The 19,003-nt window shown below is 36.7% G+C and overlaps 3 protein-coding genes across 5 annotated transcripts; 1 reads left to right on the top strand and 2 right to left on the bottom strand.

Annotated features, from left to right (window-relative positions):
• Positions 1-27: 27 nt before the first annotated feature.
• On the bottom strand, positions 28-1,519 carry LOC115771426 (alpha-endosulfine). The gene is made up of 3 exons (XM_030717129.1): positions 1,245-1,519; positions 672-860; positions 28-611 (listed from the first exon to the last, which is right to left on the bottom strand). Exons 2-3 carry the CDS (start codon positions 852-854, stop codon positions 438-440), a joined length of 357 nt encoding a protein of 118 aa, XP_030572989.1. The 5' UTR covers positions 855-860; positions 1,245-1,519; the 3' UTR covers positions 28-437.
• Positions 1,520-1,900: 381 nt separating this feature from the next.
• On the top strand, positions 1,901-12,336 carry LOC115771560 (carboxy-terminal domain RNA polymerase II polypeptide A small phosphatase 1). 2 transcript variants are annotated; one of them, XM_030717309.1, is made up of 6 exons: positions 1,901-2,296; positions 2,556-2,724; positions 10,463-10,698; positions 10,770-10,951; positions 11,060-11,213; positions 11,287-12,336. In XM_030717309.1, the coding sequence occupies exons 2-6, from the start codon at positions 2,649-2,651 to the stop codon at positions 11,629-11,631; spliced, it is 993 nt and encodes a 330-aa protein (XP_030573169.1). In that variant the 5' UTR covers positions 1,901-2,296; positions 2,556-2,648; the 3' UTR covers positions 11,632-12,336. The 2 variants fall into 2 exon arrangements, with proteins under 2 accessions (XP_030573169.1, XP_030573170.1); XM_030717310.1 differs by having other exon boundaries at positions 10,466-10,698.
• Positions 12,337-14,856: 2,520 nt separating this feature from the next.
• LOC115771427 (palmitoyltransferase Hip14) lies at positions 14,857-18,787 on the bottom strand. Of its 2 annotated transcripts, none has more exons than XM_030717130.1 (4): positions 17,979-18,787; positions 16,769-17,443; positions 16,424-16,703; positions 14,857-16,358 (listed from the first exon to the last, which is right to left on the bottom strand). In XM_030717130.1, exons 1-4 carry the CDS (start codon positions 18,540-18,542, stop codon positions 15,958-15,960), a joined length of 1,920 nt encoding a protein of 639 aa, XP_030572990.1. In that variant the 5' UTR covers positions 18,543-18,787; the 3' UTR covers positions 14,857-15,957. The 2 variants fall into 2 exon arrangements, with proteins under 2 accessions (XP_030572990.1, XP_030572991.1); XM_030717131.1 differs by lacking the exon at positions 17,979-18,787 and adding an exon at positions 17,652-17,871.
• Positions 18,788-19,003: the final 216 nt, after the last annotated feature.

Below are 19,003 nucleotides of genomic sequence, written 5' to 3' on the forward strand. Positions count from 1 at the left end.
ATTCACATTGATTTTATTTTTTCATTCATTCTCTGAACAGTAAATTTAAAAATGTTGAACTGAACTGGTTACATCTTAAGTTTATTACGTTTTCAATAACTTACAACTACATACAATCAGGATATTATATTGTTAAATAGAACTTTTGAAAGGTTACGTGCTGCCATAATACATTCAATGTTCTTGAGATTGGCGCAAGCTAAGTGTAGCTACGAAAAATGTTATTAGAGCAAAGAAAAAAAATAAGAAGGAAAATGCGCAGTAATTGGGAATAAACCAAACAAAACTTGCATAGATTGTTTACAATTCGGCAAAACGAGCGCCAGCGCAACGGCTTAGTGCACACAGATCAGCCAACCTAGGAATAGACTACAATATTAGGTATAGAGCATTGGGGGCATCAGGGGAGCTTGTGGGTGTAATAGATCTCTGAAAGCTTAGCTCGTCGTTGGGAACTTGTTGCACGGCTGTATAATAGACGTCTTCCGAGCAGGCACCGTTTCGGGCGTTGGTATGGCCTCGCCGGTGGTCACCTTATTGGCGAACACCTGCTTAACACTGCCGCCCTTCTGTTTGGCCATCTGATAATCGCCAGAATCGAAAAATTTTTGCTAAAAAACAAAAAGGTTATGTAGAGTAAGTTAATCTAGACGAGCGAGCTGTCAACTTACGCCCTTTTGTAGGCGCTTCTGAAGGAAGGCGGAATGACCGCCAGGCACTCGAACACCACTCGGATATTTCGACTTGAGCTTCTCTTCTTCGATTTTCTCCAAGTCCCTGGCATTGGCTTGCTCAGCTGTTGACTCGTTCTCCTGCGGCGTGGTTGCCGGGCTGTTTTCTTCAGTGGAGCTCATGATGTTCTGCGACAAAACATTTTAAATATCAGATATAATGTTATATATCATGTACATACAATTGTAAATTGCAAATATGGCAATAATACAACCTAAACTAAGCAAGCATACGTGACAAGGACATCTGAATTTAAAAAATGAGCGAAAATGGCCCGAGAAAATTGCATTTCGTGAAACGCACACTTGCACATGTCCATACATGTATAAATATTCACATACATGTATGTACATACATATGTATTTACATAGACTTGCTAATATATAGTGCGAACGACGGCGACGCGTAATATAATCGTATTAATCTCATGTGCAAATATTGTTACGATTTAATACTTACGCAAAATACTCATGCACATATAAGCGTATGTATATGGGAATATGAAGTTTTACCTTTGTCGAGTGTGATGCGTCAAATGTGACAAGTAACTGTTGTTTTCCTTCTTTTTGCAATCAAGAACACATGTACGCCGTACGTCTTAAGCTTTTAATTGAGTTAGTAAACGATTTGGTAAGGACACACTGATGTTATGGACTATAACGCTGCTAATTATTTGTCCCAGATATGCTTTTTATGAATTAATGTATACAAATTTAAAATTTCCTTTTCTCCTTGATACAATAAGTACACTTTTTGGGAGACGCTACGAAATAAAGTTGTCGCAGATTATTCGGAATAAGTTCATTTGACATAATGAACGAAAAGTTATGCGAGTCGGAACGTACGAACTAGATTCGTGAGTCTCGTGCAATTATATCTAATGGTTTTTTAATAATATATAATTGTCAAATGCAATTTCTTTCATCGCAACTATAAAGGATTATTTCTATTTTTCTGTACTTTATTATTTAAAAGAAAACAGTCAAACAATGATCATTGTAAACATAGTGAATTGTGGGGCATGAATTATGTTAACTGAATACAGCGCTGCAGCCCTAGTCGCTGTTAATGTCAGAAAATGTTAAGGTATTTGTGGCAACTCTCTTTTGTTCAACACAATCATGGTGGCAACACTTAAGCCAGTCTTGCTACATTTTTTTCGAAGAACACACGTTTTGTTTTTTTGCGCGGAATTTTGAATACAATTAATATTAAATAATTAATTAATACTCAAAATGAGTGCGATATCGAAATAAACTGAAGAAAAAAACGATAGGCAACAGTGGAAAAAAATACGAAGCAAATAGCAGTGTTTGTGTACTGTGCTGATAGTGTGTGTGTGCGTTTGTTTGTGTGTGTCGAGTGAGTGCGTTATAAATAAAACGCCAAGAAGCTGCGTGCAAAAAGTAGACGCCAAGAAAAATAAAGAATGTGCCCAAACACCAGTGCAAGAAAAGAAACTGTTTTTATGTTGATTTTCGTTGTGTTTTTAATACATTTCTAATTATATTTTAATAAAGTAACGAAAGGCGAAAGTGCATTTTTACATGTAACGCTACTAAAGGTGAATATCGCGAGGGAAAATCATTAGCATTCTGCGACGACGAAACCAACGAATGAGGCTGTCAAAGCGTAATTGTAAAATTCCACTGTCTGGCACAGGCAACAGTCGCAGTTACAGTCGACGTCGCAGTCTGCGTTACACACATACATGCATATGCGTATATAAATGTGTTTCTATATAAAGAAAACATGAAGTTTTCTAAGGAAAATGTGTGCAAAAAATATGTATTAATAATGTGTATGTGTATTATTTTGTGCAGCTAAATTTACAAATAAACGTTTTTGTAACTTCGACCTGTAAACTTTATTTGGATTTAAGCAGAGGACACGTTCAACTTGCAACCCGCTGTGTAATGGATGCAACATCAATAATAACACAAGTTTCCCGCGATGATGAACAATTGAATGTCTATCCGAGCGACAAAGGAGGTAAGAGACAACAACTATACACATTGAGAGAGAGACTGAGCCCAATGACTCATGCGACAGTCCAAACGGCGTCACAACAAAGACGAAATAAAAATACTTAAAGGACAAGTGGTCACAAAGTTTGGACTGCCCCCCTTCTGACCTTAGAAATTGTTCAAGCTCCCACCCCAAACCAGCTCACTTGATGGCTTTTGCTTTTCTCTCGCTCGCACACAGTGTGTGTTGTGTGTGTTTGTATGCATTTTTGTGCGCAGCTGTTTTCTTGCCTATTGTGAATGATCTAACCACTTGCTAGCTTCTGACGTCGCAGTTTGCAACTCTCAAAGCGCCACCTGTAATCAACTGTGACGTCATGCTCTTGACAAGTGCACGCGAACAACAAAATCAGCGGCAGAACAAATTGCGTTACTTCAACTGCCGTTCCATGTCCTAGGGATTGTCAGGGAGAGAAAGAGAGAAAGGTAGAGAGAAAACGAGCACGCCTAACAATTGAAACCGCAATTAAATTGCATACTATTTACGAAAAAAAGATAAAAAGTGCGACAGGGAGAGGGCGAAACCGGTATCGACTAGTTTTCGTGAAAATAACAAACAAACAAAGCAACAGACGATTAACAAACCGTAGCTTACAAAAAAAGCTTGAATGAAAACTGCAGAGAGCGCGTTTTAGACTCGAGAAAGAGAGCGAAAAGTAAAAAAAAAGTTGCATACTCTTACATATTTGTGTTTGTATGTTTGCAGTCATATGTTTAAATAACTGTGTGTATATATATATTCATACGTATTACGTATACACATGTGTGTTTTTTATATATTTTTTTTTTCTTTTTTGTGCTGCAACAGCAGCAGCGCACAAAGTACAAGGTGGGGCCCTGCCGAGACGAGACGCGATGAAACTTGCGCCTTAAAGTAACAACAAAATTTAATCTAATCTGCGGTCGCAAAAACAGACGACAACTATACTTTACACAAATGTATGTACGTATACGTAGATGTATGTATATAATTGTATATATAAAATACACACATTTACGTATGTATATAATGGCAGAGCGTTTAAAACTAAGCAACACAATTTTGCGGTTTGGTGCTAATTGACATCTCTCGTTTCTTGCCTAAATAAGTTTGCTCGCTTTTGAGTCGCTTTTGACAGTGCTGCCAATACAGCTCAAACTGAAACTCAAATATTTATCTATAATGGAACACACTTCCGTGTGCATACATACGTATGCACATATGTACATATTTATGTAGCGTAGGCATTTTTTCACTCTTTGACTTGTTGAGCTTTGTGACAATAAAAGACGGCGACGTCATCAACGCCACCCTGTCTCTCTGTATCGCTACGTTTGGCGTGTGTGGGTGTGAGAAGAGGGCAGAACATTAGAACCGGCAAAAGATGAAATGTGTGTGTGTGTGTGTTTTTTTTTTATTTTCTTATTCTTTTTTTGTCAGTGTGGGTGCCGCCTAAGTGCTGTCTATTCGCCTGAACGCCTGACCGTCCGTTTTTGAATATTTATACGTGTATGTGTATATATATAATATATATTTTTTATGGGCAAACGCTCTAGTATCTCATTTCTCGATGGGATTGTCTGTGATTTTCAATTTCCCAAGGTCTTAAAATTAAATGACTTGCGCACGCACACACAAAATACCAAATGCGTATTTTGCCCTTTCCAAATAAAATCCAATTTAATTGTTATTACAAATCTATGTATGTACATATGTATGTGTATACTAATTTGTCAAGGCAAAGGTGTTAATAAAACAGACAAAAAAGTTAACAAAACGTATATAATTTGTTTAATATTTGATTTAAAAAGAAATTCGAAATGAAATAATTAAATTATTTGCAAATTCTTATAATATAGTTTATTTTTATGCATCAAAGCGTTTTGCCGACTTTTGCATTCTTATTTTTTATTTCTCAATAAAATGTGAAAAGTATGAGTTAATCTCATGTTTTTGTCATTTCGTTGACATATCAGGATAAAAGGCTAAAATCATGGTCCATGCGCTCAAAAGAGGTCACACTGCATACGAACATATCCATTTGTCGCCTTTGCTCTCTTGAGTGTGAGAGATGAGAGAAAGAATAAAATTTAATTGAATTTAACGTTAGCGATGGGTAACACTGTTTGAAATAACTGTTTTCGGCTAGAGAGTTAGCGCGAACAGCTGTTTATTTAAACAAGAAAATAAACTGCATTCAGAGTGGAAGTTTTATGCAGAAAGATAAACAAAACATATTTAAAGAAAAAAGCTGTACAACTTATTTAATTAAAACAATATTTCTATTGAATGCCAACTGCATAAGAACAAATTACAAAATCTCTTTCAACGCTTGAGATTTTCATTTTATTTATTGACGTTATTTTGTTTTGGCTTTGAAATGCCTACCGTAAAAACTTATATATGTATTGGTAGAAGCGGCGAGATGCATAATTATTAAAAAGAAATACATATATGTGTATATACAAACATTTCCACATAGGTTCATGCGAAAAATAAACTACATAAATGCGTACCGCGTGCTGTGCAAAAATTTTGATGGTCTCGATAGCAAAACATTTCCTATATCTTTCTACATATTGATATATGTATGTATACAGCTGAAAAGGCAATAATTAATTTATTTTTGGTGCTTTCTTAGATCCATTCAACAGCTATTGCACCTGCCTGTATACCATCCACCTGCAAAGGGGGAGGCTTTGACGTTCAATGACCTTTGCATGGGGTTTTGTATATTCCAACCCCCAAAGCGACATCTTTGTGCAAATGCAACAAAGGGGTCGGCAGCTTTAGCTCTCCGCATGGCCCCCTGGGAGAGCTGCTCTTTCATTTGTGGCAGGTGTTTGCCGAGCTTGTGCAAACATCACGTGCAAAGTTGAGCAGACAGAAAAGAAAAATGAAAAAAATGTTTACAGGTCGCTTGCCAACACATTTTTTAGACAATCGTATGTCTATCTCTGTGTGTGTGTGTGTGAACTTTTCAAAAGCTTCATAAATATGCTGAAGGTCGAGCTGGTGCCCATTTAAGGCCAGCGCGCAAAAGAATTGGGTATGATATCATATGTATGCCCAGAAGATAACAAACATTGTGAACGCGATTAGATAAGGCAGCGAAATGTTTAAAGTTGGGCCGTTCTCTTGCCATTATTCGACTTGAATTTTATTCGTTTTCCTTTTGTTTGCCTTCAATTAATTATCAAAATACACAATCGCACACAAATGTGCATATCTACCAAGTATATGCATGTATGCTGGCAAGCGAAGAATATAAATTAAAAATATAATATTGAAAAAAAAAAAATAATAATAATAATGATGAAAACAAAAGAAAAGCTTGTCATTTTCATTGCCATTCCGCGTCGCCAAACTCAAAATGCGAAAGTGTATTTCCAATTGACGCGTAAGGCCGTTTAACAGTCTGCTGCGGATTTCGCATTTGCATAAATGATCCGTTAATACCCTGTACCCGGCAGGGTATAATGGATGTGTGTTTGTGGCCAGGCAGCAGGATGCATCGCAGGACAAGCCTCTAAAACATACCATTTGGTATTTAGAATATATTTATGAATATTTAACTTTCGTTTAAATCAACTGACAATACAGAGTAACTCCTAGTCGGGCGCTCTCTTTGGGCATTATTGTGCTCATTTTGTTACATAAATCTTCTATTTAATTGTGTGCACGATTTTGCAATAGGTTACAGATGCAGACAGCTGCCGTTTTGTGTTAGGTATATATGTACATATATATATAAACAAATACATTGAACATACATCAAGTAGAACTGGTTAAAGAAAAATTCAAATACTTGAACTGGAAACATGCTTAATGAACCTTTAATTCAGTATTTAATTATATCAAATCGTTCTGTCTCTTGATTATTTAAAAGAAATTGTGCGAAATTTGTTTACAGACTGTAAAATCGTTTTCTATAAATGTTCAATTCAATTCAAATGTTGAATAATTGATTTAAATTAATATGAAAGAGTATCTAGATTATGTTAAGAGAGAAAAAGAGCGTTAAAAATAGGAGAAAAGGGAGTGAGAAACAAATTGTGGGAGACAAAAAGACAAAAGAAAAGGAAAAACATTTCACTAGCTTACATCAAATATCAAATGATGAGATTTGGAGAAGAGCGTTCCACTAGTCAAAAGAAAAGCGGAAGTGTTAAAACCAAATCGAAAAAACTGATTCCAAAACAAAGTAGTTAAAAGATATGCAATATAAATTGCATCTGTGAATGCTGCAAAAGAATCCACAAACCAAATTTGGCATTTCTAGCATTAATAGTCTCTGAAAAAGATAGAATTTCTTGGCCAGATTGGGAAAATTGACAAAATTGACTTGACTGTGGATACTGATTAAAGATTTATGATGCAGAGCCCCATTTCTGCGTGTTACAACACCTTGCCCACTTTACAGGGTATATGGAATGTACATTTAGAGTAGAACTTTATCTATTAAATTAATGCAATTTTCCAACTTGACAGGGTATACATTTATATGGAATGCCAATGAAAAACTTTTTATATATAATTTGTGTACTTTTCCAACTTTGCAGGGTATACAATTATATAGAATTTCAATGAAATGCTTTATATAATTAATTTGCACATTAAGCAGCTTTACAGGGTATACATTTAACTTGAATGTAAATGAAGAATTTTGCATATTTAATTTATGTACATTTCCAACTTTACAGGGTATACTTATATATATATACATTGCATGTAAATGAAGAACATAATATGTTTATTTTTTGTATTTTTTAAGATCTAAACTTATAATATATATAAATAATGCTTAGGACTTCAAAATGTGGCACTTATCGAAAACAAAAAAAAACAAAAAACAAAAAAACGGCAAAAGCACGAAATTCGTGATTGTGGTATTTCATATTTGATGTACCTGCCCACGGATTGCGTTATTTGCGATTATTACGGTCAACTGGCTGCCAAATTTGGTGTCTATTTAAATATGATGGACAAATTGTGCTCACAAAATGGAGCTATAAATGTGGCAAAAAAAGAAAAGAGAAGAAAATAGCAAAAATAAAAACGCTCAGGCACAGAGGCAGCAAGTCAATAATTCAATTTAAAGCCTTAAAAATAGGACAAAAGCCTATTTGAAGGGAGGGACGCATAGGAGATAGAGAGGGATGGAGGGAGGGAGGCTGCGCTTGAGTGCGCGCACCGCCTACCCCGCTCGGCGGGCGTGCGCATCTGTTAAGAGCAGAGCCCACAAACCTAAATATAGATATGGCATATTCTTGGCTACATATATATATAGTGTGTGTGTTTGTGTGTGTGCATGTCGGCGGCCTATCAATATATTTATAAGGACCAAATGCTGTCGCTGTCAGTTCAACAAGTAGGCGACAAATTGACAACGATTCGCAGTGACTTATGCAAAGTTATGTAAAATGTTATGCATTTGAAGTGCGGTCTAGAGATGGGCGCGTGACACGACCTAGCCGGCCCACTGACACGAAAAAGGCCTAAGCTTTTGCCGTTTCCTTTAATTCATACTAAAGTTAGACATAGAAGTGACAAAGTTATTGCCCTGATATATAACGTAGCTATACATTTTACGGGCTTTATCGTGGCTTTATTCTTCGTGCTCGTGAGAGGCCACGGGAGCACGTGCCCAGCTCTAATGTGGACCTACTTTAAGCCTCAAAAGGGCGGGTCGTTTCACCTTTCACCTGGCTAATAATCAATGTGTGAGTGCGTGCTTCCATCACGCTTTCAACTCGTTATTGTTGTTCTTGTTGTCGTTGTCGTCTGGGCTTACATTGCTTTCATGCTTGTTGCGAAGACGTCGCCGCTCATCAAATATTCAAGTGGAGCTGCACTTCAGAATGTCGCCTAGCCCGAGGGCTGCTGGGCGGACGCTGTTAGCGGTGCTTGCTGCAAGCTCAGTTTACGCCAGCTAACGGTTCATTGAACCATGCTAATGTCTGGCTTAGCTGCTGCAATCCTGCTTGGCCAACAATTCGCAACGTGCAACATGCAACATGCAACATGCACTTCATTCATGTTTTGCCCAAGTCAAGTGCTATTGCAAGCTTATTTCCTTTGTTCCCCACAACAGCAACAACAAAGGCCACAAGAAGGAGCTGTAGTTGTTGGTTGGCTTAACGCTCTCTCTTTGGGGCCGCACCTGAGGCGCCGACCAGCGAGCAGCAGGGCTTAAAGGTCATCCGGCGACCTTCCTACCTGTGCGTGTCTCTTGCACCTGTCTGTGTGTGTATGCAATTATAGCATTTACCATCGATTAAACGCATGCATGTATGCTAAATTTGCGACAACACGGCCCCCCCAAATACCCCCCTAGCGTGTTTGCTGTTGTGGGTTTTTCCTTTTCATATTTCATTTCATTTGAGTCTTCTATTTTGAGAAATATTTAAATACAAAAAAAAAGCCACATATAAAAAGCGATTTACATGTATATTTCCATATTTATATATGTCATTATCTTCGTATATATATGTATATATTTGTTAATGCTTTTATGGCCACAATAATTGGACGATCCAGACGTTAAATTCAACATTTAGTTATTTTAAGGACGCATTTGGTTAGTGGGCGGAAATGGTGAAATGCAAATGACAATAAATGAAACCAAAATGTGGCATTTATTTATGACACATTCGCTATAAAAACATTTCTTATAAAAGTAAAAGTTTACCATTAGAAACGTAGAATCTTTTACGAAACATCTAAATACTTAACATTCTGAAGTTAACATTAAGAACATTCTCTTAGTAAGATGTAAGCATTGCTTAAACTAATGAGAATCAGATAGGGAGGCGATCCATATAAAACTGCTGAGAAGCGAAAAGGAGGAACTTAGAAAGTAAAACAGTATATGGGAAATAAAAAGACTAGAAGAGACAGAGAGAAACAGATTTCTAACTAACAGAAGAATCAAATCATGAGATTCAAAGCCTGGTCTTAAAAGGAAGTAAGACGTTTTAGGCCCATGTCGATCTGAGAATCGGATAGAAAGGCGATCCATATCACACAGCTGAGACGAAAAAGTGAGGAACTGAGAGAGTAAATGAGGAGAGAGATGAGGACTTAAATATCAAATGCTGGAATTCAAGGCCTGGTTATATATATATATATATATATATATATATATATATATATATATATATCAATACAATACGCAAACTTTAAAAGTTTTTAAAAAGGGAATCTGGTACAAATATGATTATACAATATGCAATGCTTGAACAATAGTTTATTGTCCAGGAATCATATTTCATCTTCCAGCCGAGCATTCGCGACTTGTGAATTCCTTTCTTATATATTCATACATATATAAAATATCACATTTTTATATTCAATTGAAATAATCAATGTACATGCCATAAACATCAATTCATTCAAAAGTTTGTTTACTTTAATCTCGTGTGGTCAACGTTTAACCGCAAGTGTGGGCATTCTCTTTATAAGCCGTAGGGCTTGGAATTCCGATTTGTCAGCGTTATACGACTTTCAGCTTCGGATAAATAAATAAGAGATTCATGTATTTTTCATGTTTAGTTAGGGATTAGTTTAGGTATTATTTTGGCTTAACTGAGTTCTGGTCAATTTTGTATTCCTCTACCACAACTGACAAACGTAGTTCTCTAATCTAGATTCTTAATGTAGATATATATATATATATATATATATACATATTTATCTTAATAAAAGATTTCATTTCTTTTAGAAGATGTGGATCGTTTAAAGCCACAAAAACGGGGAATTCTACAATCGTTACTTTGCTGCTGGCGTCGAAATCGAACGAAAACAAATCAGAATGGCACACAGATCGATGGTTCAACAACACCGCCACCCTTACCGGACCAACAAAGGTACCTACTACCTCAGGTTAGGCACTCCGATATGCATAGAAAGTGCATGGTCATCGATTTGGACGAAACTCTAGTGCACAGTAGTTTTAAGGTATGCAGACAGATCGAAATATTATCGCAACTACTTTAAATTATAACTCATATATATCTTTACCTTTAAAGCCTATACCTAATGCCGATTTCATAGTGCCTGTAGAAATCGATGGCACCATTCATCAGGTTTATGTACTAAAGCGACCGCATGTCGACGAGTTTCTACAAAAGATGGGTGAACTTTACGAGTGCGTTCTGTTTACAGCATCACTAGCCAAATACGCAGATCCCGTTGCGGATCTGCTAGACAAGTAAGTAATATCATATATAAATAAGATTCAAATATAAGCAGAAGGTACATATATATATTCCTTGATAACTAATAACTTACCTTAATTAATATCATTCTACACTTGCAGATGGAATGTGTTTCGTGCAAGACTCTTTAGGGAATCGTGCGTTTATTACAGGGGTAATTACATAAAGGATCTAAATCGTTTGGGAAGGGATTTACAAAAGATTGTCATTGTTGATAATTCACCGGCCAGTTATATATTTCATCCCGATAATGCAGTAAGTAATGCAGAGTATACAATATAGAAATCAGCACTAAATATTTTATATTTTCTTTAATTGCATTTGGCAGGTTCCTGTCAAGTCCTGGTTCGACGATGTCACCGACTGTGAACTGCGCGAGCTGATACCGCTCTTTGAGAAGCTAAGCAAAGTTGATTCCGTCTATTCGGTGCTCTGCAATTCGAACCAGCCGCTGAACAATCAAACGCACGAGCTGCAGCAGTCGCCGCAGCAGCACCAGCAACAGCAGCAACAGCAACAGACCATCTCTGCCACAACAGTTATTACACAGGCGAGCACGCTGTCTGCACCGACCATGCTGAATGCTGCACAACAGCAGCCGCAGCAGCAGCAGCAACAACTGCAGCTGTCCAGTCCGCCCAGCCCACAGAGCGAGCTGCTGCAGAAGACGTAACATCAGTGGGAATTAATGTTTATAAATATATGATAAAATTTATACATATTATGAGACCAAGCAAAAGCAAACAAGCAAAGCCTGCAAAACAATACATAACCATGCGCCGACACACACACACACACACACATACACGCCAACTACAATAACAATAAAAACATTGCTACACTTATATAAGAAATGCAAACAATCCTCTTTATGGCATTGCTATGTAACCCTTCCTAGTATAAGCTCAAGTTTTTATTTTTTAATACTATTTACAAACCACATTTGTTATTTATTTTATTTTATTTTTTTGGCTCTTTGCTTTGTTATTTGTTTTTTACATATGTGCGTGCGTGTGTAATTTTTATAAACGAAAGCAAAGATACGCCACGCTTACCCATTGTACTGGGTATTGTGCCCACTTCTAATATTTAAAAACAAAAAAGCAAACATACATAAATACCTATGTATAACTAATAATCATTGAACTTTTATATACACCATATATATATATACATATTTTAAGTGCGTATATTTAACAACAAATAAGAGCAAGGAAAAAACTAAGCAAGCTAAAAGATATAAAACAGCTAACAAAAAGAAAAACAAAAACAAACAAAAAAAAAAAATGAGAAAATAAAAAGAATAACTATACATATGGGCAGAGAGATAAAATCAAATTCAAAATAGCATATATTTATATATATTTTTTATTAAAGCGAAAAACAAAAAAAAAACACATACTTAAAGAAAAAGAAAACAATTTACGTGTACTACAAAAATTTATATATACATCTTATATATAATAATTATATATATATATATATAGATTAGGCGTATGTATACACCACTTTGCTTAAGCTAAGGCATGTATAAATATTTCGTAAATTTATTACCACGTTTATGCGCTTGTTTCCTATTCGTGATTTTCCGTTAAAAGTCCAAAAATCGTAAGAAACATTTTCTGCCGCATGGCTAATCACGCATACGAAGCTTGGCATAAACGTAGTTTAATTTATATCATGCCCAACAAGGGCAAACACATACACACACATATGCTACAATTATTTCAATTTGTTTAGCATCAATTTATAAACTAAATACCAATTGAATCGTATGCCACTTGTTGGGCATCCAAAGTCTGCGGCATGAACGCAGTTAGCTGCTTAAAGGGCAAAAAAAAGGGGGCTGCGTTTATACGTTTCTCAATATCATGTATTCTCGAATTCGCAATAGCTTAAAAGCACAATTAACGGTTTCTCACATAAAAGCAAATATGCACAAAAAACATATCCATCAACTTGAAATACAAAATACAGACCGTGTTAGGGTATCAAATCAAATTTGTGAGCTTAAGTTCCTTGAATCATGCAGAACACAAAAATCAATCAATTGAGATTCTTGATGTTGGGTTGCGTGTAAACGCAGCTTCTTTTCTTTTTAGCGGGCTTTTTAGCTTTATATATCTAAAAGGCAAATCATATACACTTAAACATTTATATTTAATTTGCTTTTCCTTTAACAAGTGCGCTTATGAAACGCATTGCAATATTTCATCTTCTATATGTCTATCTCTTTAAACCCTTCTACCCAATGCTAACGTGCGGACATGTTTCGTGTTTTCTGTGCAGGCAGTTCAATACCATTCTAACACCGACCAAGTAAATAATAGAATACAACTAACGGCATATATATGTATATTCTCGTAAGAAACACTTATATTGAGCTCAAGCTGGCCACGCCGCAACCCACCTAAATATAATATATATATGTATGTATATATATTTATATATGCACAAGTATATAAATACTTATATGTATGTATATTGATGCGACTAACGTTAACAAAAGAAGAAGAAAAGACGCTAACGCTACCCACAACGTGAACACCGACCAGTGCCGTCACGGCTTTCCGATCGTACGACAGTTCAGTCATGTTTCTACACACTCTAATTCTCAACTAGTTTTTGCAAACATTTCTAGTGCATAGGCTTTTATATACTTTAACTGAATAACAATACAAAATTCTGCACGTTGTAAACGCGCAATATTCTCATCATATAATTTGCATGGAAGCAAGAAAATTTACCATAGGGCATACTTAAACAAAAAAAAGGCAACAAAAAATGGATATTTCATAATATTGTATATCATTTACACCTGCTGCTAAAATTGTAATAAACGTTAGCAACTAATAAAAAGCAAAATTTAAGTATAAAATGCGATAATGATAATGTATTTTAATAATACATATATTTAACTGTTTTACATTAAATAACAAAAAAAAATAATAATAAAAAAGTATAAAACAAAAACCGAGCAAAACTTAATTTATCATAAAGTTAAAAATTCTATTTTTAAAACGAGCCTATAAATGTAACGCATAAATGTCGGAAAAAAAAACAAAACAAAACCATTTAAATCTACAAAATATTATGTCAACAAAAAATAAAACAAAACAAACAAACAAAAAATTCAAACCCAAATAAATTTGATTTTTACTAAACTCAGTTATTGGTTTTGTGTGTGAAGCTCTTAAATATTGCCAAGTTAAGTTAGTTTCAAAGTAAATAAAGTAAACTGCCGCCAGATTAAAACAAATCCAATTACATTTTAAATGTTCATCATGTTCAAATCCAATTACATTTCAAATGTTTATCATGCTGGGAAATCTGCTCTGTAAGTTTCTTAAATCCCTGTTATGCAGCAAAACTAAACACATTAGCTATTGTTTTCGAATTTGGAATAAAGTACTATTTATTTTTAAATTTTAACGCACATTGTTACATACACCTCGCATTTCGCTCTACATACTATTTAATACACATATTTTGTCTTGAACTTAGTGGATAAACTAAAGACATAGGCAATTGATTTTGTTTTTGCTTTTAAACGGGCCTAGAAAAACGCTTAAGTTTATATTTGCCTTACTGTCACATATTATTATATTTCCTTTGTAGTCTTCTGAAAGCGTTTGTCAATTGCATCTCAACAGGGCAAGCAAAAGAAATATAAAAAGGTTTAAACAAATAACTTTGTAGCAAACCGCAGAGTGAAAATTACGCTTTATCGCCTTTTTTGTTTTGTTTTGTATAATCTCAAATACAAAATACATCGAAAAGTTTTGAGTTATTAGATACATACACATATATATATATATTTAGTTTATTTAGAAATTGTTCTTTAGGTGATCTATGCTTCATATATTCAATTTGTTATTTAAATTTAAATGCATTTAAGTAACGTGTTACATTATTTTATTCATTTTTTAGCTACATGTTTGTCAGGTTGTTGCACTGTAAGAAATTCCTTCACTGATACTCGATCGTAGGTGTACATAATTTCATAACTATATGTATATAATATGTATATATTTGTTTATATATAAATATGTATATATAGCATGTATATTTTAATATGCAATATTGTTTAAATGTCGACTTTTCTTGTTACACTATAACATTTGACTTAAATGATTGCTGACTAGACTAGTGCGTATTGAATCGGATCGCATTTAGAATTGGTTTTCTTTAAGTATGCAAGTCGCTTGGCTGCCATATATTTTCGCTTAGACATTTAAAGTATTTGTTTGGTGTTTGTTCTTTTTGGTTTTTCTTTTAACGATAGCTTGGATACCTAATCTCATTGTTATGCGGATTCAAGCTAACACAAAGGCATCTGCTATTATTTTATTTTTTTGTATAGTTACTATAATCTTGCTTTTAGAATACACATAATTTAGAATACAAATGTGAAAGTTTCGTACTTTGCTTTTATTGTGCGCTTTTTTAGAAAGTTCTTAATCATTGAGTTTGAAGTGTGTGTATTGAAAATTTAAAAATTGCACGCTTTTTAACTATCCCTTTTTTTTTGATTTTGTTGCGATTGTTGTTGCACATTTTGTTCGGTGCGGGTGTTTTTACTTTTTTGGTATAACAAATACTTCAGAGTAACAAAATAATGTGTGTTTTTCGTGTTTCAGTTAAATTAAAAATTAGTAGAAAAATGTACAGAGCTTTGTAATTACAGATAAAATACATTCACACTATATGTACTCATGTGTGTGTGTGTTTGTGTGTGTGTGTGTGTGTGTGTGGGTGGCATTAATGCCTAACTTGCTGGATCCGATATCGGTCAGCGACGACGCTTCTGTCTTTTGTTGTTGTTTTTTTTAGTTGTTAAATCATTGTGTTTGCAGCAGCGCGTTCCAATTACAAATCACTAGAAATAATACGGAGCTAATCGGGTGGGCATATCTAAAGCATTGTCTTTTTAGCACATGAAACGTTAGACATGCGCAATGGGCATTTGAAGCGTCTTCGCATCCCGATAGGATTTATCCTACACGTACTGATGATCCCCGGCCAGTCCATCGGCATCGGCACAGTCGGTGCGCAGCAGCGGTTCCTTCTCAATTGTCTGATGCACCTGCGCATCGTAGTCATAGTAGTTCATCCAATCTACGCGACGCGGCTGCACTAAGCCAAAGCAATTGCAATCCAGAAAGTCAACTAAATTAAGTAGCGGTCCACGCGTAAATGGGCTATGTCCACCCTTGGCCTGGAAATGGCGATATCGACCACGATTCATGCGCTCGTTGGTAGTCATCCCCAAGCAAATCACTTGATACGTTTGGCACACTGTCAGCAGTATGACCCAGGACATGTGCAATAGTGCATTACCCATGACCCAGCCCACCCAAGCATTACAATTGCCAATAGCTCGCATGGCGGTAAGAAAATCTATCAAAATGAAATTAGTCATTTATTTCTAAAACGGAGATTGGGTAAATAAATAGCACACTTACCGTCAAAGTGCACATTACACTCGTTCACATAGTACTTGGAGCCACCGTACAGCATCCAGACGCACATGATCAACAGCATCCAGAGAAAGCCCATGAAGTAACTATGATTCTTGAGACCGATGCAATTGCCTACCCAGGGGCAGTGATGATCGAAACGTGCCACACAACGATCGCACACGGAGCAGTGCTTGGAGCGTATAGGCCGACGCACTAGGCAACCCGAGCAGAAGGAGGCGGGCTCAAAGCCAATACCACCCCGTTCCGACAGCTCAATAATCGTCTGCAAAGGAAAACCAACAATAAAATTGAATATGTAACAATAAGTCAACCAATTTAGTAATATACCTTGAATCGCTGCTCTCTGGTGGGTCGTATAATGCCCGGATCACCCTTCCAGGACTTGAGAAAACATACCCAAAGTCCCAGAGAGCTGATTAGGAAGCACACAGTGGTCGCAAGCGACACAGCATCATCGATATACATAAGCCAGGTGACGTAGAACCAGGCCTTGGTCGCCAGATACACAGAGAGCGGCAGCAGCGCCATCAGATGCTCATCAAACAACGTTTTACCAATGGTATGGAATATGGCATACAGGCAGCCCAACAGGAAAAATTTAATAATGTACAGCGTGTTAACGGTAAAGACAATGCCGGCCAAATAGAAGGCGGTAAACGGGCAGGCGACCATGGCCCACCAGCGCAAGCGTTTATCATGGCGTAGTTTCGAGACGAGAGATCTGCGCTGCTGTGACGTGAGCGATGCATCCCTGATACGATCCAGTACCTTGGCACCAATCCAAATGGCGCCAGCTTGCGTCTCCAGCATCGAAAGCGGCGTCTCGGCGCGCAAATTAGGCACATCCAGGGAAGCTTTCGACTTAAGCACCAGCGTGGATATGGCGGTGGAATTGCGCGCCAGTATGGCCCAATGCAGCGCCGTGTTGCCGTGTGTGTAATCAACCATGGCGGGATTCGCGCCCAAAGTGAGCAGCAGGCGCACAGGATCCAGAGCACACACCTGGTAAGTTAAAGAAAAACATTTATACATAAATTAACACTTCTTTACAATAATAGAATTCCTGCAAGATATATTGATTAGTTTTTATACACTTCGATAAAGCTAAGGCGAGCATCTGCTTTGAAAAGCTGTTTTGTTAAACAGTGTAAGGTGTTCTATTACAAAGTTCACGTTTTGCAAATGTTATATCAATGTCAGAAATTCTTACACTTCATTTGGATTTTAGTGGAGAATAAATTTCAAGTCTTTTTATTATCTATAGAAAATATGAGTATTTTTAGTTATATTATACAACTTTTCATATTCAGTGACTTTTGAAAGTTCTACTTGACGAGCAAACACTGTACAATCTTTCAAGACATCAAATTTGGAATAGAATGCAGAAAAATATATAATCGTACAGCTTTCTGTCCTATGATTTGCTTAATGTTTTATCGACAACTGTGACAAAATCAAAATAAAATCAATTGTCAATTGTTGCACTTGGCTACAAAATGTGAAGAGATTAGGGAAATTCGCTGTCATATTTACTCACCTTCCAGGCGGCCCACATCAGGGCTGTCATACCGCCGCGATCCTGTAGATCAGGATCCACACCCTTGGCTATGAAGTAGGCTACCAAGGCGGTGTGGGCAAACTGTGCAGCAATGTGTATGCAGGAGCAGCCCTCCGCATCGCGTATGCGCGGATCTGCGCCTGCGGCCATCAAGAGAACAACGGCGCCCAGGTGACCCTGCCGTGTGGCCCAATGCAATGGAGTCGCATTTAGCTCACCGCCAACGGCGTCGACAGTGGCGCCTTTTTCTAGGAAATATCTAATGATATCCCGTCGATTGTTAATAGCCGCCCAGTGTAGCAAAGTAACCGTTTCACTGTCCGGCTGATTGACATCCCAGCCGGACTCGACCAGATCCCGAACACGTGCTATAGCACCGTACTGTGTGGCCTTAACGATGTCAAAGCCACTGTAGTCAGGCTCCACGGGCGCTGTGGGTGGTTGTTGCGCTATCAGCGCTGCCTGACGATCGGTATCTGTTTGGCTGCCCGCACCGGGCACGCATGAGCCCGTCGTGGCCGCATTGCAGGCGCTTTGGTACATTTTTGCAGCGTTTTATTAATTATGTGATTGTGATTCACTTAACATCCCCCACAAACACACATACACACCCCCGCCAGGTAATAATGGTATTTGGCTGATATTCACAGGTCAAGCATTTTGCTGGGTATTATTGCCTGCAGCAGCCAATTGTTAAGTGATTACTAAGAAACAAACATAGACGCACATTTAAGTTCTTAAGTATTTACACAGTTATAACTTTTTAATGCGTTTTACATACGAAAATATCTGCTGGTGGTCGGTGTGACCGATTATAAGTACGACCAAAATACTCAACACAAAATACGCAGAGAATAATACCACCAATACATAAGAAATACCGCAAAAAGAAAATGTATTCAAATTAAGCTTTTATTTGCAACATTCTATTTTATATGCTGCATTGCAATTTTTCTATTTCAGCCTAGTTACAAAAGAAAACAAGGTAACCAACCAATTTGTAA

This window comes from Drosophila novamexicana, unplaced genomic scaffold (assembly GCF_003285875.2).
Source record: "Drosophila novamexicana strain 15010-1031.04,08,12 unplaced genomic scaffold, DnovRS2.1 tig00000072-arrow-arrow-pilon, whole genome shotgun sequence".
Taxonomy (NCBI): Eukaryota; Metazoa; Arthropoda; class Insecta; order Diptera; family Drosophilidae; genus Drosophila; species Drosophila novamexicana.

Bases quoted from the DNA above. Each gene is read 5' to 3' on its own strand.
- LOC115771427 (XM_030717130.1), bottom strand. From the start codon at position 18,542: ATGTACCAAAGCGCCTGCAATGCGGCCACGACGGGCTCATGCGTGCCC. The intron at 16,704-16,768 runs GTATATTACTAA...TTTCCTTTGCAG, and splicing joins CCAGAGAGCAGCGATTCAAG to ACGATTATTGAGCTGTCGGA. The intron at 16,359-16,423 runs GTAAGTGTGCTA...TCATTTTGATAG, and splicing joins GTGTAATGTGCACTTTGACG to ATTTTCTTACCGCCATGCGA.
- LOC115771426 (XM_030717129.1), bottom strand. From the start codon at position 854: ATGAGCTCCACTGAAGAAAACAGCCCGGCAACCACGCCGCAGGAGAAC. The intron at 612-671 runs GTAAGTTGACAG...TTTGTTTTTTAG, and splicing joins AGAAGCGCCTACAAAAGGGC to CAAAAATTTTTCGATTCTGG.
- LOC115771560 (XM_030717309.1), top strand. From the start codon at position 2,649: ATGGATGCAACATCAATAATAACACAAGTTTCCCGCGATGATGAACAA. The intron at 2,725-10,462 runs GTAAGAGACAAC...CATTTCTTTTAG, and splicing joins CTATCCGAGCGACAAAGGAG to AAGATGTGGATCGTTTAAAG. The intron at 10,952-11,059 runs GTAAGTAATATC...CTACACTTGCAG, and splicing joins GTTGCGGATCTGCTAGACAA to ATGGAATGTGTTTCGTGCAA.